The sequence below is a fragment of the Neophocaena asiaeorientalis genome, unplaced genomic scaffold (assembly GCF_003031525.2).
Source record: "Neophocaena asiaeorientalis asiaeorientalis breed wild unplaced genomic scaffold, Neophocaena_asiaeorientalis_V1.1 scaffold779, whole genome shotgun sequence".
Taxonomy (NCBI): Eukaryota; Metazoa; Chordata; class Mammalia; order Artiodactyla; family Phocoenidae; genus Neophocaena; species Neophocaena asiaeorientalis.
The window spans coordinates 163998-186091 of record NW_020171983.1 but is presented as its reverse complement, the minus strand read 5'-3'; the positions used below and the strand labels follow the sequence as shown (position 1 = coordinate 186091).

At 54.5% G+C, this 22094-nt stretch overlaps 1 protein-coding gene across 8 annotated transcripts in view; it reads left to right on the top strand.

Annotated features, from left to right (window-relative positions):
• Window positions 1-17863, top strand: part of MAPKAPK3 (MAPK activated protein kinase 3) — a 44183-nt gene extending 26320 nt beyond the window's left edge. For 5 of the 8 annotated variants that reach the window (XM_024746744.1, XM_024746701.1, XM_024746735.1 and 2 more), the window contains 9 exons: window positions 9249-9388; window positions 10558-10622; window positions 11084-11163; window positions 12926-13049; window positions 14250-14325; window positions 14653-14777; window positions 15272-15357; window positions 15629-15709; window positions 16416-17862. In XM_024746744.1, the coding sequence (XP_024602512.1) occupies window positions 9249-9388; window positions 10558-10622; window positions 11084-11163; window positions 12926-13049; window positions 14250-14325; window positions 14653-14777; window positions 15272-15357; window positions 15629-15709; window positions 16416-16568 (930 nt within the window). In that variant the 3' untranslated portion in view covers window positions 16569-17862. The other 3 variants (XM_024746719.1, XM_024746710.1, XM_024746726.1) reach the window with 3 other exon arrangements.
• The last annotated feature ends 4231 nt before the right edge of the window (window positions 17864-22094 follow it).

The window sequence follows — 22094 nt, the reverse complement described above, 5'->3', positions numbered from 1 at the left end:
AAAGCTGAGGGCTGGGTTAGTTCCCTGGCTTAGGTCCCTAGCTCTCAGCCTTGCTTCCCATGCCCCAGGGTCCCTCCCCTGAGATTAGCCATGATCTTCCCACCCTGGAGGGTCTGCCCCTCCTCACTGAGCCTTTCATAGCAGCAGTATCCATAGACTTTTAATTCTTGGTCTACCTCTCAGGATCTGAGACCATTTCTGTGACCTGCTGGATTGGAGGGAGTCTGCCTCCCTGGCTCCCAGAGGCTGCACCTGAATTTCCCCAAATTCTGGAGAATAGGGAGGTGAAGAGTGTGAGACCACCTCAGGGCAAGACCCAGGGGAATCCTGAAGCCAAGCAAACCTCAAAGCCCATTTCCACTCAGTGTGCACTTGGCACTGTGCTAATCTGAGCTCTCTGTGTTCTCATTCTGTCCTCATGGCCACCTGGGAACATGAGTACTGTCACTGTCCCCATTTTCCAGATTGGGCCAGTGAGGCTCAGAGAGGTTGAATGGCCTGCCCGAAGCCGCAGGTGAGTGGAGGATGGAACTGGCCTCTGCATCTGGCATGCAGGTCTGTCTGACCCAGAGCCCTGTGGCCATAGCTGGTCTTTCATAGTGCATGGACCCTGGCCTGGGGCACTGGGACCTGGCCTGCTCCAGCTAGCACTCATGTTCCCACTGGTCCTCTCCTTCCCTGCCTGGGAGCCTAGCTTAACTCCCTCTTTCTGGAAGCATTCTTCCCCTCCCCCACCCCTCCCTATTCCTCCCCAGACCTGGCACTTCTGCCTTTGTTTCCACGTTTTCTGGGGCTGGGAGGAAGCAGACAAACTGAGGCCACCAAAATTTGGCAAATTGAAGGAGTTCTTGTGTTCCTGAGATTTGACAATTTCAAAACGCGTGTTGGCTTTCCTGCTGGCAGAGCTTCCTAGAAAGACGTTGGGCCTAGAGCCCCAGCCACTTCCTCCCCTCCCAGGACTCTGGCGGGAGGTGATTAGGGAGGCTCCCAGCCAGTCAGCCACTTCCTCCTGGTCCCCCCACCCCTGCCCCGGCCATCAGGTACCCCACCCTTGGCCTGGAATGGGAGCAGCTGTTTGGGGGCCCTCCTTCTTCCCGGGGCTGGCTTTCCCCATCTTGCCTGCTCTGCCAGGTTCTGGATCTGGAAAGAAAGGAGAAGGGAAGAGAAGGAGCCAGGCACAGTTCCCTAGGGCCTACATCCTCATCAAGCGTCCTAATTGGCAGCAGCTCATCCATAGACCCCCAAATCCTTGAGTACGGAGTGCCTGTGGCAGCATTCCTAGCTGCAGCTCCAGGCCTGACCCTCAGGCAGGGCCAGTAAATGTTTGTAGGGGTCAGGAAGACATCTGTAAAATGTGCAGTCCTCCCTGGGCATGAGGGTTGAATCCTGTTGTCCAAAGGACTCCTGGACTCGGAGGTGGCTATGTGTGAACCATGTGACCCAGAGAAGCTATAGAATATCCTTGAGTCTCAGTCTCCTAAGCTGAAAGTGATGGTCAGTAATGCCCTTTTTTTTTTTTTTTTGCGGTACGCGGGCCTCTCACTGTTGTGGCCTCTCCCGTTGTGGAGCACAGGCTCTGGACGTACAGGCTCAGCGGCCATGGCTCACAGGCCCAGCCGCTCCGCGGCACGTGGGATCTTCCCGGACCGGGGCACGACCCTGTGTCCCCTGCATCGGCAGGCGGACTCTCAACCACTGTGCCACGAGGGAAGCCCCAGTAATGTCCTTTTTGAAGGTGTGTAACATGCCTGGCAGATGGCAGCGGCTCTGTGAACATCCACCACCGTTGTAATGACCGCCAAGGGGCAGAGCCTGGTCTAGCCCCAGGGCTGTGGGTCCAAGCTCCACACATGAAAGGAACAAAGCAGCCACCTGCATCGCCCTCACTGCCTAGAAGCCAACAGGTCTGGATCCAAGTTTTGACTCTCACTACCAAGCTATGTGACTTTGAGCAAGTCACTTAACCTCTCAGAGTCACAGGCTCCCCACAGGAAAAGGGTGATGCTGGTTCTCCTCAGGATGTGATGAGTACTGAATGAGGCGATATCTGTGACCAAGGACTGTGGCCAACACAGCACTGGCCAAACACCAGGGAGGGACGGTTGTTATGAAGGGTGTGCTAACCCTGTCCTGACTCCGTCAGTCCTTAGGCGTTCAGCTGGGGCCTGGGCATTTGGGGTCAGTAGATCATGTGAGCCGACCTCCCTGGAACTTAAGCTGCTGAGGAGGAGAAGTGAACAGACAGGGTGAGACGGAGGACAGGATATGGCCAGAACTTAACGAAGCGAGGTCTGATCTGGCACGGGGCCAACTAATCCATAGCTGCAAAATCGGTTCCGTTAGCTCTCTTAATGAGCTACGAAAGCTGGGGAAATTAGTGCATGAGAGAATAATGGCACATGTCTGAGGCTCTAATTTGAAACCAGGGCTAAAAAGTTAGATTTGACATGACCAGCAACTCTCCAAATAGCACTGGTGCCCTTGTGGGGAGGGAGAGGGTGAAGTCAGTGACGGGGGGATGAGTCTGGGTTTATAAGGAAGATACTGAGGCCTTAAAAAGGAAACTTCTGCTTCAAAGCCTGAACTTGAGGTCAGTCTCTACCACCCCATCCCGAGGCTATGGCCTCTGCTCTAAGTAGGCCAAGCAGCCAGCAGGGGTCCCACTAGCTGGCCGGGGGCAAGGGTGCAGAGTATTCATAACCACCTGCTGCTAACAGCACAAGGCAGGGTGGTCTCAACAGGTGGCTGTGAAACGAATCCTGCTTTTCCAGCGATGTCGCTCATAAAATTAGAGATATGTTCCCATGGGAAAATAATCCCAAATAATTACAGAACTGGGAGCCAGAAGGGACCTCAGATACGGCTGAGTTGAAAAACTCTTAACAAGGAGGGAGTTTAGTAAATTCAAAGTGCTTTTTCTCGTCTATAACCTCCCTCTGTAGAGAATTGGGGTTCTCCACAGTGAAAAAAATGAGTCGCAAACCTAGATTTTCCCATAATATTCTGTTCAGTTCCACTGCCTGAGTGTTTGGCGCTGAGCGTGTGTAACTGTGGTGTAATCGACAGCCCGGAGATGCAGCTCCTGAATGTTCCATCCTGCCCTTGCCTGAGGCTGGGGTGAGACCCCCAGGGTGGGAGAGAAGGTGTTGGGGGACACAGCAGTCCTTCCTGCCTCTCTCCTCTCTATCCTCTGGCATCAAACCAAGCTGGAATCCCAAGAAAGTGGAAATAATGGGACTTTAGTGGCCCACAGAGCAGTGAGAGGAAGTGGATCCCTGGCCTCCATGAGGTTCCCTTTGCTGTAGGGTTAATAATAATGTCTCTTGGGCTGTGAGCTGTCATGAAATCCAGAGTTCATATTTTTTAATTTGCTGCTGCCTCACTGATGGGAGAGATTATAAACCAGCTGTCTTCCCCTGGAAGGAGTGTGTGTTCCGGCACAGGCCACAGCAGTTTGGCCTGGGCTGCAGGTTCATTGGCTGGGAGTGTGGAGGTTGGGATGGAGTGGGAGAGACTGCTTGTCCAGCCCCGGGCCTTGGGGCCTCGTGTGTGTGTGTGTGTGTGTGTGTGTGTGTGTGTGTGTGTGTGTGTGTGTGACAGGTACTGTGAACACTTTTACTTGAAAAGAGCCCATCCTGGGGTGAGCTGGATGTGGCCGCTGGCTGTGTGGGTGGGCATGTGGGCCTGGGAAGAAGGATGAAGAAGGGTGTTGGGGGCTGGTCCCAAGGCTGTGTCTTACAGAGTCACTGCAGACATCCCAGCTCTGTTTGATGCTCTAGGAAGGCAGACAGAGTACTTTTACAGCTCTGGGCAATGTGAGGTGATGGCTCCTGCAGTGGAGATGGGGCCTCAGTGGGAGAGGAGGTCTGAGCAGAGGGTCTAGGCTTGGTCACCTGCCCAGACAAGGCTGTCACAGGTTGAGTTGTAGCAGCAAGACCCCCAGTCTTTCTTTTTTTTTTCTGCAGTACGCGGGCCTCTCACTGTTGTGGCCTCTCCCGTTGCGGAGCACAGGCTCCGGACGCACAGGCTCAGCAGCCATGGCTCACGGGCCCAGCCACTCCGTGGCCTGTGGACCGGGGCATGAACCCGTGTCCCATGCATCGGCAGGCGGACTCTCAACCACTGCGCCACAAGGGAAGCCCAAGACCCCCAGTCTTTCTTGGGCACCTCTCTGTGCCCAGTTCTCTGCTAGGCACTTCAGAGAAATAGAAAATATTGCACAAATAAATGGACAGATGGATGGGCCTTATTCTCTGAAGGGATCAAAATCAACATCACAGAGTCTGTAGACACAAACACACCATGGCCCACACACTGACACACATTCCCCAGCCCCATACCACATACACCCATACACACCCATGCACACACCCCTTATGTGCATGTACTCATGTGTACATTTACCCATGTTTCCATGCACACATACACACACCTACTCACATCCCTGCTCGTGCACACACCCATGCACCTATGCACACATTTATTTCAGAACAAGTTTCCCAAGTCTTGCAAGTAGTAGTTTTGGTCAGTGCCTCTCTGACTTGGGGCCACCCCCTCCTCTCATTTCCCCTCAGGGAGGGGTTGTCTGGATGCTCTCTCAGGAGTCCTGTTCTCCCTGTCCAGCCTTACGTTACTCCATCCTGGTGGCCCCAGGGCAATGACTTCATCCTCCAGAGCCTCTTTTTCCTCACTCTATAAATTGGGGCTGATGGTCCCGCCCTGCTTGCCTCACAGGGTGGCACCAGCATTCCCATGAGATAAGGGAAAAGAGTGTTTTGTAAACTGTAAATTGTTTTCCAAACAGTCAAATGATGCTGTTGTTTTCTCAGCTCCCGAACTCAAGAGTTCCTCCACCTACATGTAAACCCTGTGCTTGGGTGGAAAGGGACACAGCGTGGAGGTAGGGAGGAGGCCTGGCCAGTTCTGAGGCTCCCATTCCACCTGGAGAGCTGGAGGGGCGTGGGCCCCTCTGCCCTCAACCTTTGCTGGGGTCCACTGTCTGGTGGGGTTGGTAAGGGTCTCGGCTGTCTGGCTATGGGCTCTGGGGGTAGGTGAGAGAAGTTGGCAAAAGAGAGTGAGGGGAGAAGGGAGAGGTGGAAACCACGTAATCAAAGACTGAGGCTACAGCATTGTCATTTGATCAAAGAAATATGGTCTCAAATTCGATGCTTGTGTAACTTCAGTGGGGGCCCACAACTCAAGGAGAGCTGGGAGCCCTCACTTAGGAGGAAGCCAGGGTTCCGTCTCACAGGCGTATAAGGGAGCCTGCTGGGCACTAGCTGGAGCTATGGAGCTGTCCAGGAGCCATCACAGACCCTCCAGCTTTGGTGGACCCCTGGGGGGCTCAGGGGATGTAGGATGGGAGTGAGGATGGGGTACAGGTGTGTTGTGTTGTCAGAAGGCCACCCCATCTTCTTTTCTTCCCAGCTGTGGCTGGGGACCAAGACACCGGGTGGCCCCCAGCAGCTTCAGGCATTTGAATATGGGGTCAGTGGAGACCAGAGGCTGCTCCATGGGGACAGTGCTGTGAGAGTGGGACTACTGACCCCACTTTGCAAGGAGTCCCTGACCAGGGGTCCTCCCTGTGGTTCCCATCCCCCCCAGTCTAGCCCAAGCCCTGCATCTTAACACAAGGGAAACAGAGACACAGAGAGGCAAAGGACCAGCCCCAGGTCACACTGAGAATAAGAGTAGAACCTGGGGCTCCTGTCTCTTAGCCCTGTGCTCATTCCCATGCCTGGGAAGATGGGGCTCTTGCTGGGGGACACCTTTCGTGAAGGATAATGAAGCCTCATATACTTGCATGAATGAAGCCAACTTGTAGCAATGGCCTTGTGGGCTGGAGGAGTCAGGATGGGCTCCTTGGAAGAGGAGGTAAAGTTCACCAGAGAGGGTAGGTTAGGTACAGTGGGGAGGAAGTCTGTCCAGGTTGTCATGTCTTTCATTTGTTGAGCCTTCCTGGGTCCTCAATTTAATCTTGTTCTCTCCTCATGATGGGTTGTGAGAGTTTCTTCCCTTTATCCCCACCTTATAGATTTGTTCATGAAATCTACAGATATTATCTGAGCCAGTGCTCTGTGCCAGTACTGGGACCCAGAGGTGACCAGGCAGACTGGCCCTGCCCTTGGGGGTCCACAGTCTGAGGCCAGAGGCAGCACAATGCCAGCCTGACTGGGGAAACAGCTGCATGATCTGGGGCCGGTTATTTCACCTCGCTGTGCCTCAGTTCCTCAGCTAAAGAATGGTGGTAATAAAGTCCCTTCCTCCTAATGTTTATCAAGTGCTCAGAACAGAGCCAGGCATACTGAAAGTGTAACATCTATATGTGTGTGTTTGTTTAAAGAGTTATCAAAGGAACAAGTTAATTGTAGGTCGTGAGCAAGTGATGCACAGGAGGGAGGAAAAAAGGGTGATGATGCGGGAGCTTTCTGAGGAGCTGGCAACATTTTCTGTCTTGATGGGGTGTGGGTCACAGGGTGTACGCAACTGTCAAAATTCATTGAACTGGACTCTTGAGATCTGTGTATGTAAAGTGTACCTCAATAAACAAGCATATATAGAAAGAAAGTAAAATAAAGGATGAGGGGAGAATAAGGACCCTCGAGGTCCTCTTTAGATAGGTTGTCAGGGAGGGCTTCTGAGAGGAGGTGTCTTTGGGGGTACTCCTAGGAGAGGAGAAGACTTTGGCAAGGGGGAAGAAAGATGAGAACACTGAGCCTCTAAGAGGTTTGGGGATGCACTCAAGGTCACCCTGAGAGATCAAGAGAGACAGCCCTGGAGATTTCTTGGCAGCTGGCCCTGGGTGGGCCCAGGTGCAGGGCTCTGTAATCTCCCCTTTAGAGAGACCTGGAGGCATTTATTGTGTTTTCTAGGGGCAGTTCTCTCCCCACCCCTGTGCCTGTTCTCAGAGCCTTGGCACTCAGAGAAGGACTATTTTAATCCATGTGGTAAATGGGATCCTAAATATGGACTGAGTAGGGTGGGAGGCATTGAGAGGCTCCAGCTCAGGACAGCTCCACCTGCTTCTCCTCCTCAGCAAAGCACAAGGTGCAGGCTCAGGCCATCCATCGTCCTCTTCCCTTCCCTTTCACACCCCTGTCTCCTTCCAGCCCCATGCCCATCATCCCATCCTTTGTTTGTTCAGGAGCCCAGTGTTTTCTGCCAGACCCCAGCCGGGGACTCCCAGGTAATCCCGACCTGTCTGTACCTTCAAGCTGCTTCCAGCCTGGTGGAGGTACAGAGGCAAAAACCACTGAGGGAGGTGCTGGGAGCACTTTCCAGAGGAGGAGACGTCTGAACTGACACCAGAACCTTCCTCAGAAAAAGGGAGTTAGCCCAGTAGAGGAGGTGGAGCAAGAGTGCACCTGGCGTAGGCAGAGAGTGAGGCCTATTTGGGATCAGAACATACATCACTCTGACCAGAATCAAGTGCTCTGGGGCCAGGGTAGCAGGAAATGAGCTGAGAGAGGAAGACGAGCTCTGGATGCCAGGCGAGGAGGTGGCCTTTATACAGAGCACTAGGGGGTCGGGATAGGTAGTAAAGGACCAGAGAGAAAGAGGTAGGGCTGAGGACCCCACCGAAAGCATTTCAGCTGTGAGCTTGGGATTTTAGGAGAGAAGGGAGAGGACCCTGATATCGGGGTTGGGTACCAGAAGCAGGGCAGAGTGAGGAGAGGGTCCAGGAGCCTGCCTGGGGGCCCTGGCAGGACATGGTCAGGTAGGCTAGGGAGGAGGTGGCAGGAGGCAGGGAGAAGTGTTAGGAGGCCAAGCAGAGAAGGGGTGCAGAGAGGACAGAGCAGGCAGGGAGGATGGTGCATCTTTGGTCCTGTGGCTAAAGCCTGAGGTGCCCGTGGCTTGAGTCACCTCAGGACAGTGTGGTGGGGGGAGCTGATGTGGTGAGTGGGGGTGACCAAGCCTCTACCCACAGTGCTGTTAAGTAAGAAGCCGGTACTTGGGAGCTGTGTGGGCAGAACAGAGGAGGCAAAGGCAGCACGAGCAAGGGATCCATGGTTTCCAGGCTGGGAGTGTCTGCCTGCAGCCGTCTCCATGCACACCCCCATTCTGGACTGGTTAGTGGAGAAGGAACCCCGGAGCTGGTGGAGGGGCTTGCCCAGCTCCTTGCACCCCACACTAGGGTCAAGCTCCAGAGACCAAGGGTCAAGCAGATGCAGGGATTCGTTTCTGCCCCAGTTGATCTTTGCCTAGAGAGCTTGGTCCCAGAGCCTGCCCACACATGCCCTGGCAGAGGGGAAACCATCCTGCAGAAGAAGAAAGCAAGGCCCAGGGTGGCCCAGGGTCCGGCGGGTACTGAGCAAGATGGAGCTGGTCTGAGCCTATCTTGGGTTCCAGCCCTGGTCTTCAGCCCTGTTCAGCCAGGAAGCAAATGTGAGCAGCCTTACCCGGGGGATGGCTTGTCCCTGCTCTCCCCATTCTGGGCCACCTCACCCTGCAGGCTGACGTCTCCACCCCCTGCACCTCCTCTGAGCATGACCACTTCAGGGTCTTGCTCATTTCCGGTGATTGGCTGTAAGGTTGACAGCCACAGCCCAGGGCTGAGTTAACCTGAACAAGGATCGTGATGCCCACCCACGTGCTGCCTGCCTTGATGTGATGTATCCTGTGGGGATGACTATTATTACTCCATTTTACAGAGTTGTGGGCTGTGGCTTGGAGCTGTGAATGTTAGCTTGAGGTCACAGTGAGTCATTGGAGGAATTTAGCTCCAAGCCCAGACCTCACCCCGCCAGGCGGTCACTTCCCTCGAGCAGGGTCCTCCTTTCTGCCAACCTCTACCTCTGGTCCACAAACCCTCATGCCATCTCACTGTAAAAATGAGGCTCTGGCGATGTGTGGCTCCTGGCCTGGGGTCTCACAGGTGATGCGTGATTTGACTATGAAGTCCACTCAATTTCCACCTCAATTGCTGTCCCCAAGAAGGGAGGCAGGGGCTTCTCTGGCCTCTGAGTCCTTCTAAGCTTTCAGCTACTTTTCAGGGCTTCCTGAGCTACCAGCTAAGCTGCTTGAAGCTGACCCTCAATCAGGTCCAGAGGCTCATTGGACCACCAATCAGGAAAACCTGGATGTGAATCCTCATTTTGCCCTTCATAAGTTGGGGGACCTTAGGCAGGTCACAGGCCTCTCTGAGATTACGTGTCCTTGTCTGCAAAGTGAGGGCAGTGGCACTACTGGGTGGCTTCTGGGGAAGTGGATTTTAGGCCTGACAACTTTCTGTGCCTACCTGCCCTCAGCTCCTGTATGACAGCCCCAAGGCCCGGCAGGAGGTGGACCACCACTGGAAAGCCTCAGGCGGCCCCCACATTGTGCGCATCCTGGATGTATATGAGAACATGCATCACAGCAAACGCTGTCTCCTCATCGTCATGGAATGGTATGCTGGCCCACCCTGCCTCAGCGCCTCATTAGTACCCCTGTGGCCCCCAGGCTCCCGCCATTCTTTAGGGGCTGTCTCTGTTCTTCAGATAGCATCTCCGGGAGGCCCCCCGCCAGCCTCTGAAGGGTCGCGGACCTGCACAGCTGGCCACAAGGGCCTTCCTGCAAGGGTGGGAAGGAATCCACAGGGGCTCTAATGTGGCCTCCCTGGGTATGATTTCCACTCTGTGAGGAGGGGCTGGAAGAGCTGAATGTAGGGGGTGGGGGAGAGATGTGGGGAAGGGTGGGAAGTACACTGTCCCCTCAGCTTTCTCCTTCCCACCTGGATTGGTGCTCCCACGGCCCCACCAGGTGCTGGGTGATCAGGGCCTAGATCCAGGAGCCAGCGGCTTTCTCCACCCTGGGCTTCTCCCATGAGCACTGTCGCTCAACCCTAACCTTCCTCAGACCCTGGGCCCTGTGTCTTGGCCTCCAGCTCCTCCCTGTCTGCCTTTAAAGTTCCCCCTCACCCCACAGTGTAGCAGCTCTTGAGTCAGATTTGGGGTTCAGATCCTGGCTCTGCCACCCACTAGCTGTGTGACCTTGGGCAACTGCTAACCTCTCTGAATCGCTGTAACTCCTATGTAAAATGTGGAGGGAGATCTTGATGTAGCATTCACCCTGTTCATTCTAAGTGCTCTATGTGTATTGCTGAATCAATCTTCACAACTCTGTGACGTTGGTGCTATAATCCCTGTTTTACAGAAGAGGAAGGTGAGGCACTGAGAGATGAAGGGACCAGCCCAGGATTACACAGCAGTGCACACAAAGGGTTTGCCCAGGGCACAGCACACAGTAGGTGCTCAGAAAACAGTGGCCATGATGATGATAACTGACATCTCCTTCCTCACTTGGGGAAACCTGGATGAGGGTGGGGCTGCCAGGTAGGGTCAGTGCCCCTGGGAACACAGGTGCTCCCTGGTTAAGATCCTCCCCTAGTTCTAAGAGTTGAGTTCAACCCACCCAAGCCAACAGCCCACCATGCACCAGGCTCTGCAAGGCACAGGGAGGCTGAAGGTGACCGTTCCCCAGAAGAAGAACAGCAGGGCTGGAGGCCTGAGCCCATGGCTCGGGGTGGGGGCAGGTTGATGCCTGATTCTCCACCTCCCTGCCCACTTTCTCTAATAGCATGGAAGGCGGTGAGTTGTTCAGCAGGATTCAGGAGCGTGGCGACCAAGCTTTCACTGAGAGAGGTGTGTACGTGCAGCTGCACTGGGGATTTGGGCTGAGATGGCTCACACAGAGTTTCTGTGTGATGCTGGGCAAGGCCCTGCTCCTCTCTGTGCCTCAGTTTCCCCAGCTGAATAAGAGAGGGTGGGACAGAGTGTTTATCTCCCAAGGGGTTCTGTGAGTCTGTGACACTTTGCCAGAGATGGGCTCTCCATGGCCTTGGGATGGAGGACTCCATGCCTCTTGGTGCCAACCAACAGTTGAGCTGGGGAGAGGTAGCCCAGGCCCGCTGAAAGAGCCCCAAATGAGATGAGGGCATCCCCAAAGGAAACTAGGGTGACCAGGGTATGGGTATGGGATGGGGGCCCTGGGTGGGAGGAGTGCACCACCTTGTGCTTTCCCAGGAGGGATGATGGGTGGGGCCCCCTAGGCTGCCTGACCCTTGACTGACATCAGTGACCCTCTCCTCTGTCTCTGTCTGCAGAAGCTGCAGAGATCATGCGGGATATTGGCACCGCTATCCAGTTTCTGCACAGCTGGAACGTTGCCCACCGAGATGTCAAGGTGAGGCTCCAGGATCCAGGTTCGGAGACCCGGGAAAAGAGTACCATCCACAACCCTCAATGGTCCCAGCATCCACTAGATGGAGGCCACGTTCCTTGGTTGGCATTCAAGGCCTCTTCCCCCTGGCCAAGACTGCTCTTCTCAGCCTTTTCTCCCATGGTTCCAGCATATTTATTCTGCTCTAGCCAGATGGGTCTCCTTGTTTCCTTCAAACACTGTATAATCCCAATAGCCATAAGAATAATTGAATGCCTACTTCAAGCCAGTAGTCCTGATAAGCATCTCATTGAATCCTCACCCAGCCCTGTGAGATGGGTGCCATTACCCATTTGACAGATGAAACCGAGGCTCAGAGAGAGATTGTCTTGCTCAAGGCTGTGCAGTTGCTGCACTGGGATTCGTGCATTCATTTGTTCATTCAGCAAGGATTTTGTGGTGACAATATGCCAGGCCTCAGGAAGGGGCTGCCTTACAATGTTGGGGCTTCCGTGAAGTAACAGCCACAGTTTCCATAGGTGGAGCCTTCTAATGTCAACATTTTAGGGGAAAGAAGCCATGTGCTGGGCACTGGATGAAGGAGCAGAGGTAATCCCAGTTGCTGGACCTGCTTGCCCTTCCAGTGGATGGGCTTGAGAGATGTTCTCTCCAAACTTCCTATCCAGGGAGGACTGACTCTTACAGGTGATCAAGATCAGATGGATGAAATGCAAACCGAGGCAGCCTTACATACACACATGCACACACTTGCATGTGCCAGCCACCATCAGAGTAGAATCTGCAACTCTGGGCCCTCAGGCCCACACTTAGAGCATGACACCCCCAGGCTTATTTCCTCCTAAGACTGGGCAGAGGAGACCTGAGGGCCCAGCTGCTGCATCAGGTTCTTCCTCTGGCTGACTACTGCCAACCCATACAGTTATTCTTTGATTTTGGATACACGAGGAGCCGCAACAGTCTCACCTTTGCTTTATTTTGCAAAATAAACCATTGCTTTATTTTGGCCCTGGCTTCCTTTTTTTCTCCCAATCGGAGAAAAGCCTTCTGCGGAGAAGGTTCCTTTGTATAGACCAAAACTGCTTCCCTGTTTTTAATCCCAGTCCAAGGTTGCATCATCTCAAACAGGACCTGAGAAATAGCTTTCACTGGCTCCAAACTGGAACTCCATCTAACACCCATCCTTCTACCCCAGCTCTGCCGCTCCTCTCCATGGGCCTAGGTCCTACACATTCATTAAAAACCAGCTTCAGGGCTGCCTCCTCCATGCAGATTCCCCACTGCCTTCATCCCTCAGACTCTCTGTGCTCTGCAACCAGGAAAGATGGCCTCTGTGCAGCTCCTGGGGTCTTAGCTCCCGGAGCAACCTCAGGGGGGCTGTCCTGCAGGCTCATTCTGGGCTGGGTACAGGCTGTGTGCTTGGCAGCACTGGCTCGCTTGCAGCCCACCTTCCCCCGGAACCCTCATTTTGGCATCTCAAGGCAGCATCACCAACTCAAGCTCAGAATTTCCTGCCCCTGGGCTCTCCGTGGCACTCGGTTATCTGCAGCCTTGGTTGAACAACTGCCTCAGTTTCCCCTCTGTGAGATGAGGTGTCACCTCTCAGCCACATTAGTCTCCTCCATATTTGGCCCATGTTGTTGGTTGCCAAGACCCAGGTCTTTTTAGTGAGATGGACCTGGCTCCTCCTGCATCAATCTGGATGAGGGAAGATTCTGCCCCCACCTGGTGCCTAACTCCAGACTAATGTTTTCTCTTCCTGGCCCAGCCTGAAAACCTGCTCTACACGTCCAAGGAGAAAGATGGGGTACTCAAGCTCACTGACTTTGGCTTTGCCAAGGAGACCACCCAAAATGCCCTGCAGACTCCCTGCTACACTCCCTATTATGTGGGTGAGTCCTTGGGATATGGTTTGTACCTCTTTACCACACCCGCCTCACCCTGCTGTGGTATGGGGCAGCCAGTGGGGTGCAGAAGCCAAAGGGTTAAAGCCCAGTGAGGAGGGAGGGGAGGATTCTGTCTGCGAGGAGGCGGTGACTGGGGGGCCGGAGGTTGCAAAAATATTCTCCCAAACTTCAGCTTCTGCTTTTGAAAATAGATCCAGGAAAATTCTGGCTGTGGCCTGTGAGCTGAATGACATCACAGCGGCTCTAAATATATACGTGATAAAAGGCTGCCATCAGCTTGGGATGGAGCCCAACTGCGGTTGTTTTTCTCTGGTTTTTATCTTCCTGGGAGTCATATTCAGAAAGTGGGCAGGCATTTCCTCCTACATTAGAGGGATGCAGGGTACCAGCCACCTGCCTTGTGGGAGAGGGTCCCTTAGGTGAGGGCATGGATGGGACCCGGGGTTGTACACATACCCACGCTTCCTGGAAAAGCTCCCTGCTCCTCTGTGAGCGGGCAGCCCCCAGATCTGGAGAAGTCCCTGCTGAAAGTGCCCCTTCCCAGAGAGTGGGGTGATGGCTCGTTTTACAGAGAGCTCTTCTCCCTCAGGATAAGCCTTCCAAGAGCTGTTTAAGGGGTGGGAAGCCCCCTGAGACAGCTGGAATGGCACTCTGTTTACCAGAACATGTTTTGCAGTATTTTGACTTAGAAATCTTCCGGCCTACCCATCTCATTGAACAGATGGGAAGACCAAGGCCCCATGGGATGGTAGTCAGGCTGACAGTGGAACCCAGAGCCCTGGCCGTGGCCCCTCCTTACCCATGACCTCGGCTGTACATTCAGGAGGCAAGGGACACAGGGCAGCTGGTGGGCTGAGGCCCTCTCACCTACGGTAGGACCCCATCGAACCCCAGACTGCCCTCCTCTCCCTCTCCTCCCACACCAAGACTGAGATGGCCCAAAGTAGCTAGGAGGCTATCATTTCTTACAGCCCAGTCTAAATTGGGATTATTTTATCTGGGAGCTGCTTTTCCTCCTGCAACTTCACACACATGCCGCCTTCCCAGAAGGTGCCAGACACCAATCTGCTCTGCCCCATCCCCCAGCTTGGGCACCTGCTCTCCACCTTGTCCAGGATTTAGGCTCCTGCCTGGGCTTGAGGACCCCTGGGACTGAGGCTCCTCCTGTGCTCTCTGCCCTGGTAGCTCCTGAGGTCCTGGGTCCAGAGAAGTATGACAAGTCATGTGATATGTGGTCCCTGGGCGTCATCATGTACATCCTGTGAGTACCATCCATCTCCTGCAACCCGTGTACCCTCAGAACCACTTCTGCCCCCGCCATCCTTGGTGAGGGGCTTGAGCAGGTCACTCTTCAAGGAGGCTGCCCTTCCCTTCTGGTCATGGGACACCTCTTCTTCAGGCTCCCTGAAGGCCTCCCCATGCCAAGGGCAGATGGTGGTCCTGGGATGAACACCAGAGTTCTGAGGGCTGGTATTATTGCCTTGGTGTCTGGCTGCCTGTCTCCCCAGTCAGGGTCTTGGGGGAGGAGAATGGGTCCACCCTGGCGCTTCCCCCACACCTGTGCCGAACGACCTCTGCCCTCCCCTAGCCTATGCGGCTTCCCGCCCTTCTACTCCAACACGGGCCAGGCCATCTCCCCGGGGATGAAGAGGAGGATCCGCCTGGGCCAGTATGGCTTCCCCAATCCTGAGTGGTCAGAGGTCTCTGAGGATGGTGAGTGAATCTCTGCCCCATCTTGCTCCACTGGACCCCATAAGCCTTCCTTCTGGGAGAGAACACTTTGGTGTCAAACCGACCTGTATTCAGATCCTAGCTTCCCCAACATCCCAGCTTTGTGGTCCTAGGCAAGTCACCTAACCTTTTTGAACCTCAGTTTCTATATTTGAGCCAAATGGGCTCAAAACCTGCCTCCTCAAAACTTCCTCTAACTCCTGTTCATATTTTCCCTTTGGAGACCACAAACAAGTCTGCCTCATATCAATTATCTATTGCTGCCTAACAAATTACCCCAAACACTTAATGCCTTAAAACAAGGAACGGTTATTAGCTCACTGTTTCTGTGGGTTAGGAATTTGGGAGCGTGTGCAGAGCTGGTGGTGTTTCTGTGGGTTAGGAATTTGGGAGTGTGTGCAGAGCTGGTGGTCTCTGGGAGGGGGGGACTGGCTCTGAGGAACTTCGCAGCCTCACCACTCCCCTCTCATCACTAGCCAAGCAGCTGATCCGCCTCCTGCTGAAGACAGACCCCACAGAGAGGCTGACCATCACACAATTCATGAACCATCCCTGGATCAACGTGAGTGCCACCTCATTCTATGGTGGGCAGGGTGATGAGCTTGAGCAGGGCTGCCAGAAGAGTGACGGCTCCGGAGTCCCTGCCGTGGGCCACAGATGTGTGGTAGTGCCCCACCTATAACCTGCCTTTGCCACCACTCATGTCAGGCTCCTTCACCTCCCTGAGTCCCCGTTTCCCCATCTGAGACTGGAAGAAAGGGGGTGGGGTAGGGCAGCCAGTGTTGTCCCGGGTGCCCGCAGGGTCTGATCCATGGGCCTGGGGCTCCTTCCAGCAATCGATGGTGGTGCCACAGACTCCACTCCACACAGCCCGAGTGCTGCAGGAGGACAAAGACCACTGGGATGAAGTCAAGGTGGGTGGACTCTCCCTCAGCCTCCCTGCAAGTAGCAGGGTTTTGGAAAAAGGGACTCCACGGTGGTGACCACCCAGAACCTGGGTCTTTGGTCCCCTCTCGCCTTATGTCAGTGACTGCAGCCGTGGTCTGACCGTGGCACTTGGAGCACTGGGCTGCGCTACCCCGTTCAGGGTGGTGCTCCTGGCTCACGCCCTCAGTGAAGGGGGGCTTTGGGGTCAAACCGAACAAGCTTTGGCCATAATCCCTCCTATGATTTGCAACATTTGGGAGGGTGGTCAGCCTGCTTTTAGACTTAGGGGAGGCCAGATTTGAGCCTATGGGGCAGCAGCTCAGAGCCTGGGGCAACCAGGGCACAGTCTTCAGGCGCTGGTGCCCTGGGTGCACAGCAAGACGGTGTCCCCTGCAGGCCTTGTGGTTCTGAGCAGGTGACATTGGTCCAAGTCCCTGCCCTACTTACCCTTGGTATGGTCCCAGGGAGTCACTATACTTTCTGTGCCTTTTTGGATAAGCTCAGTGTCTACCACAATGGACTAGAGTGAAGCTCATATGAGGCAAAGGGATGGGCCCAGTGCTGGCTACACAGGGGGCTCTCAGGCAGCATAGATGGTCACTGCCATCACTGATATTATTAAGGGGCTACTCAGGCAGGAGGTGATGTCTCTTGAGGTCAGTGTACCTGCCCTCCCCCCACATCTGTCCCCAGGAGGAAATGACCAGTGCCCTGGCAACCATGCGGGTGGACTATGACCAGGTGAAGATCAAGGACCTGCAGACCTCTAACAACCGGCTCCTCAACAAGCGGAGGAAGAAGCAGGCAGGCAGCTCCTCGGCCTCTCAGGGCTGCAACAATCAGTAGCTCATGCGGCTGTGGAGAAGCTGGGCCTCAGCCTGGAGGACACAATGGAGGGGCCTGAGGCCCTGACCCAGAGGGCCCAGGCTCATGGTTTTTAACAAAAGGATTATTTTTGTTATGTTTTAATTTGTCACTTGGAACTTCAGGATGGGGGGACGTGGCCCTGATCCTTCAGAATTCCAGCCCAGGTTCAGGCCCTAGACAAGGGCCAAAACCTGGGGGCTAGGGAGCCACCTGCTGCAGCTGCAGTGCCTTTGACCAGAGTGGCCTGAATGAACTGTGACTTTGTCCTGCTCTGGGCATGGCCTTAGACTTCTAGGCCACTGGGAGTTGTGGCTGGGCGTCCCTTCTTCTGTGGAAACAGCTCCCTGGAGGGTGGGCAGATGGGCCTGGCCTTGGGAACGGTATCCGGCCACTGGTTGTCATGGTGACCAGGGACAGAGTTGCGGTCTCTGAATGCTGAGTGAGTGAGCAAGGGAGGGAGAAGGGCAAACGAGGGTCTGCGTGCCTTCTTGGGGAGGCTGCTCTCCCTCACGCTGCATGCCTCTCTCAGGCTCACCCCTCTTTGGTCTCCCTGAGGCTGCAGGGTCAGTCTGCCTGGCTCTCTGGGTGGTCCAGCCCTGTCTTGCTGCAGCCCCATCCCACAGGGTCCTTGGAGTTCTCCTTGCACAGAGTCCATGGGCCCAGCATCCTGTTACTACCCCCCACTCAAAGAGTAGCCTCTCGTCTCACTGCGAGTGGGAGGTATTTTTAACCCTTTTTTTTACTTTGGAAATGTCACTGTGACAAAAGCTAAAACAGTTACCCTGCCCCTACCTGCTCACCAGATCCCAGGCAGGAAAGCCTTTCCTTAACTGTTCATCCTCTACTCTGTCTTGATTGATGGCAGGGGTTGTCTCTTGGTGCACTTTTGCGAGAGTGGAGAGCTTGGGGCAGGGCCAAGCGCTCCCCGTTAATCAGGGGTCTCTTTCTATCCTCCGGGTCAGACCCGAGGCAGCGGAGGGCTGCTGTGTGACGCTTAGAGGGTCTGGTCCTGGCTTTGGCAGAGTCAGAGCAGAGAGTGCCCCTTCCTTGCTGGTCCAGGGTCACCCAGCCCCACACTGCCCAGGCAGCCTCAGGGTGCTGAACGCCTGATATGGGCCTGGCAAGTGCCTGACCCCCGGCCTGTGTGCTGGTTCCTTACACTTCTGTCACGGGCAGGGAAATCCTAGACCACGTCAAATAGGGTGGTCACACTTTTTGTAAAACACTGCTGGGTTTTACATCCAGATATTAGTAAACAACATTTTGACATTTTCCCCTTGTTTCTGAGTTTCTCTTTGTCTATATGAGTGGACAAAAGTGGCCTAAGGGCATGTTCTCACACCTACTAGTGATTTCACTGCTGCTGGACAGGGTGCCTCAGGCCTGGTAAACATGCCAGACTGACTCCAGGTCCACCCTGGCCTCAGCAGGCATGGGAAGGTCATGGGAGCTAAGGGATGGCAGCTGCCCCGTGCCCCCAGCTCTGTGCTGCCCGGTGCGCTACGTGTGTGACACCCACCCCCGGCTTGGTGTGTGCCAGCGTCTGCCCACAGTGGCCACCCCCAGCTGTGTGCCAGCCTGCTGAAGGGCGGGCAGAGCGCCTGCTGCAGTGCTGAGCTATTTTCAGAAGCTGCCAGATTTCATTTGGCAGCGAGGATGTCGGGGAGGGGAGGGGGCGGGACGCTGGAGACTCTTTTGACTACTCCAGCTACGGAGCACCCTCAGGCCTCGGGAGCCCTTGCGGGCAGCCTCGAGGGGGACCCTGACTGACATATTCCCCCAGCTGCTGTCCTCTCCATTTCCCAAGAGCTCATCTGACACCTGCAGCACTCCTCCCCCCACCTCCCTTCCCCTCAGGGTGTCGGGGAGGGCGGGAGATGTTAGAAGGCGGGGACAGGCAAGCCACCTGAGCTGAGTGCTGCTTCCTAGCCTGGTGACCTTGGACAAGTCTCCCCGCTTTCCCGCCTTGATTTCCTCACCTGTGTATTGGGGTTGATGATGTCCACTCTGGGGAGACATCTGGGGGATCGGACAGATGATGTGTAAAGTACTTAGTGGGGTGCCTGGTGCATGGCTCGTGTCCAGCACCCGTTTGCCACCCCAGCATCCTTAGCTGTCAGGAAGGAGAGAAGTACCTGAAATTGCTCAAGGGAAAAGCAGCCCAGCCCCCAATCTACCTCTGGGACTTTTCACCCAGAAAATCAGGCTTTCTCCACCCATGGGCTCTCACTCCCAAGGACCTGCTCTCCAGAACAGCATCATATGGGCTTCCTGGACCTTGGTTCCAGCCCTGGGCTTCATCCTTGAAGGGGTGGCCCACCCTTCTGAAGGACCCCTGAGGTCCCCAAATGAATTCTGGGGGCCTCACAGAGCCTGTGGTTCAGACCAACCCTTGTCATGTACTCTGCCCAGTGAAACGCTAGCCAGCTGCAGAGGCAGGTAAAGTCTGTCTAGTCACAAAGCTGCAGAGGTGCAGACGGACTCCTTCACTTGGCTACTTAGTGCCCACTCCCGGAGACCCTGTGCTGGGTGCAAGGAAGGCAGCAGTGGAAGCTGAGGATAGAGTCTCACCTCGGGGTGTTTACACACATGAGGGAGAAGGACAAAATATCACACAAATACATGTTGAATCATGGACTTGATATTTTCTATGAAGGAAAGACGTGGCTTGTGAAGGAGGTGTCATTGTGCAGTTTAAGCCAAAGAGTTAATTTATGTCCCAGTGGCTGGGAAGGGTGCCTGGTAGGTTGCAAGGCTGAAGGCAGAATCGCAGGACCAGGGCCTTAGGGACAGAGGGACTCTGTGCGCCCCTCAACTTTGCCTGTCTGTGCTTCTCTCGGGGGCTGGCCTTGATCTTCCTTCTGTACTGCCTTCTCCACATGCAAGACCAGAGCTTCAATAGTCCTAGCAGGGAGGCATCTGCTCAGCTGTCTGCATGCCGTTCCCAGGTTTCTTATTGGCCATACTTAGCCCATTGCTGTTGGTGGGGGCATGCCCTTTCCTATGCCTAGGTGGGGAGGGGTGCAGCAGAGGTAATTAGCAGAGGAGAGGAGGGAAGGATTGCCCGTGGATCTCCCATATCTGTGTGGCTACTTCCAAGAGTCCCTGAGGAGGCTGGCCCAGCGACACCTAGCCCAGGGCCTGGCCCCCTGATCTCTGGCATCAGGTACAACTCTCACAAGCCAGGGTTGGGAGGCTGGATGCCTGGCCAGATCACACTCTTTGGGCCTCAATGTGGCTGTCTATGAAATGGGAGCAAATCCTGACAATTAGCTGGTATCAGGTGAGCTAAGAAACCAAGGGGCCACATGTTCACATCGTCCTTTTCAGATACATGCATTTGCCCGGGCTTCATGTGGTTTCCCGAGGTGCTTTCAATAAAGAATCCATAAGAAGTGTATTCACATGTGTGTGCGTGCGTGCGTGTGTGTGTGTGTGTGTGTGTGAGAGAGAGAGAGAGAGAGAGAGAGAGAGAGAGAGGGGGGGAGAGACGTTTCTTCCCAGTGATGCTCCCCCTGACCCAGCCGACAGCAGCGTTCTCTGTCTTACAAACCTGGTGCTGGCCGGCTTTCAGCGGCCTGGCTCATTGCTATTCCACACCAGCCCCTCTGCGCCCTCGATTCAGCCCCTCCACTGCAGCGTCGGAATTGAGCCTCCAAATGCAGCTTGCCGCAACCTCTGCAGGGGTCTCGATGCTTCCAGGGCTGCTTGAAACTCTCTCTCTCTCTCTGGCAGGTGTGGGGAGGGGGCACAGGTCCCGGGTAGCTGTCTGTGAACCTGGCTGTCTTGGGCTGAGCCTTTGAATCCCTAGTGGGTTCTTACAGCTGCCCCCAAACCCAGCAGGATAAAATTCTCCCCTTTGTCCCTCTGGACAGCCAGCATGTTCACCCCTTGGAATTGAGGCCAGCAGGCAAGGAAGGATCTGGGAAGCCCACCTCCCACGCTGTGTGTGCAGTGGGATGGGCTTATTTAGTTTGGAGCCAGGAGATCTCAGCTCTGGTTTACATGAAGCCTTGGGCAAAGCTATTTCACCTTTTGAGGTTCCCTATCAGTAAAATGAGACATTTATTAATCCGGGCCAGATCCTCCCTGCACCCTTGGAAGACATGCTGCCACTAGTTGGTGGATTATGAGAATGCTCTATAGTCTCAGGCAGGTAATGCACTTTGCTGGGCCTCAGTTTTCTTACCTCTTAAATGGGAGTAATTCTCACAAGGGTGGGGCAGGACTGCAGTGGAAGAGGGGAGGGGTGGCCAAGCCACAAAACCTTGGTCACCAATGCAACGCAAGTGTCTGCTACCAGACACTACCAGGACTCTGCCAGTTCTGCCCTCTCTCTGTTTCCCCTGACCAGGAGAAGGCAACCAGTGACTCAAGGGAACCAGTTTCCTGGGATTCAGAGGAGCTGGTCAGGACAGCTTAGTTGGGGTGTGGGGCCACCTGCTGGTCACCTGGTGAGTATTCAGTAGATGCCTACTGTGTGTCAGACCCTGAGGCAGCTGTGGTTCTGCCTAGGTGGAGGGGGAGACCACAACATCATAATGAACAGCTGCCATTTACTGAGTGCCTATTGTACGCCAGGACTATGTGGGGGCTTTACCTGGATCATCTCACTTAGTCCTCACAGTCCCATCTCACAGATGGAGAAACTGAGCCCTCAGACTCTTAGCTGGAGGAGGTCAGAGGAAGGGATGCTACTTTTGGCTGGGGACAATCATAGAGGGCTTCCAAGAGGTGGTGACACGTGAATTTGAAGGGCAAATTTGGATAGACAAAGATTTGGGAAAAGCGCATTCCAGCTGACAGGTATGGGGGAGGCAAGGCGAGGAGGCATGTGAAGAATGTGGGATGTGAAGAATGGAGAACAAGTCTGTTTAACCGGTGAGAGGCAGGAGGTCGCTCATTTCTTCATCCCATCTCCTGTAGGTAGTTAGGGTGAGGACTTTAGGGGTGAGACAGTGGGTACCTGGTGGCAGCTTCTCTCTCTTAGTGCTCCCAGGCCAATCTCATGTGTGGAAGATGCATTCCCTCCTCCCCATATCCACATCTGCCTCCCCTAGAGATACACCCGGCTCTTGATGCTGGTTTGTCAAACTATCTATCAACCTCCTTTGCTGGTATGGCCTTTTCAGGTGGCTCCAGAGTTGGATCTTTTCACACTGGACTCCCTGGACCCTCAGGATGTGACCTCTGCTTCCAACAAAGCTATTTTGTGTACTGGATTTTCTCCTGAGATTTAATTTGAACAAGAGTTTATGTGCTTTAAAAAAGTTTATGGACCATTGAACTAGACGCTTAACATCTCAAATCGTGCAGTATGATCCCATTTTACAGATGGGAAACCGAGACTCAGCATGACTAAGTACTTGCTGGGGTCCATGGCTGGGCTCTGATATGAAAAAATGGCTTCAAGATTGTCCTTTCTCCCACTGTCCTCAAAGAGTCCAGACTTCATGCGGACAGGCAGAGAAGAGCCACCTGCATGGTCTGATGGGCTGCAACAAG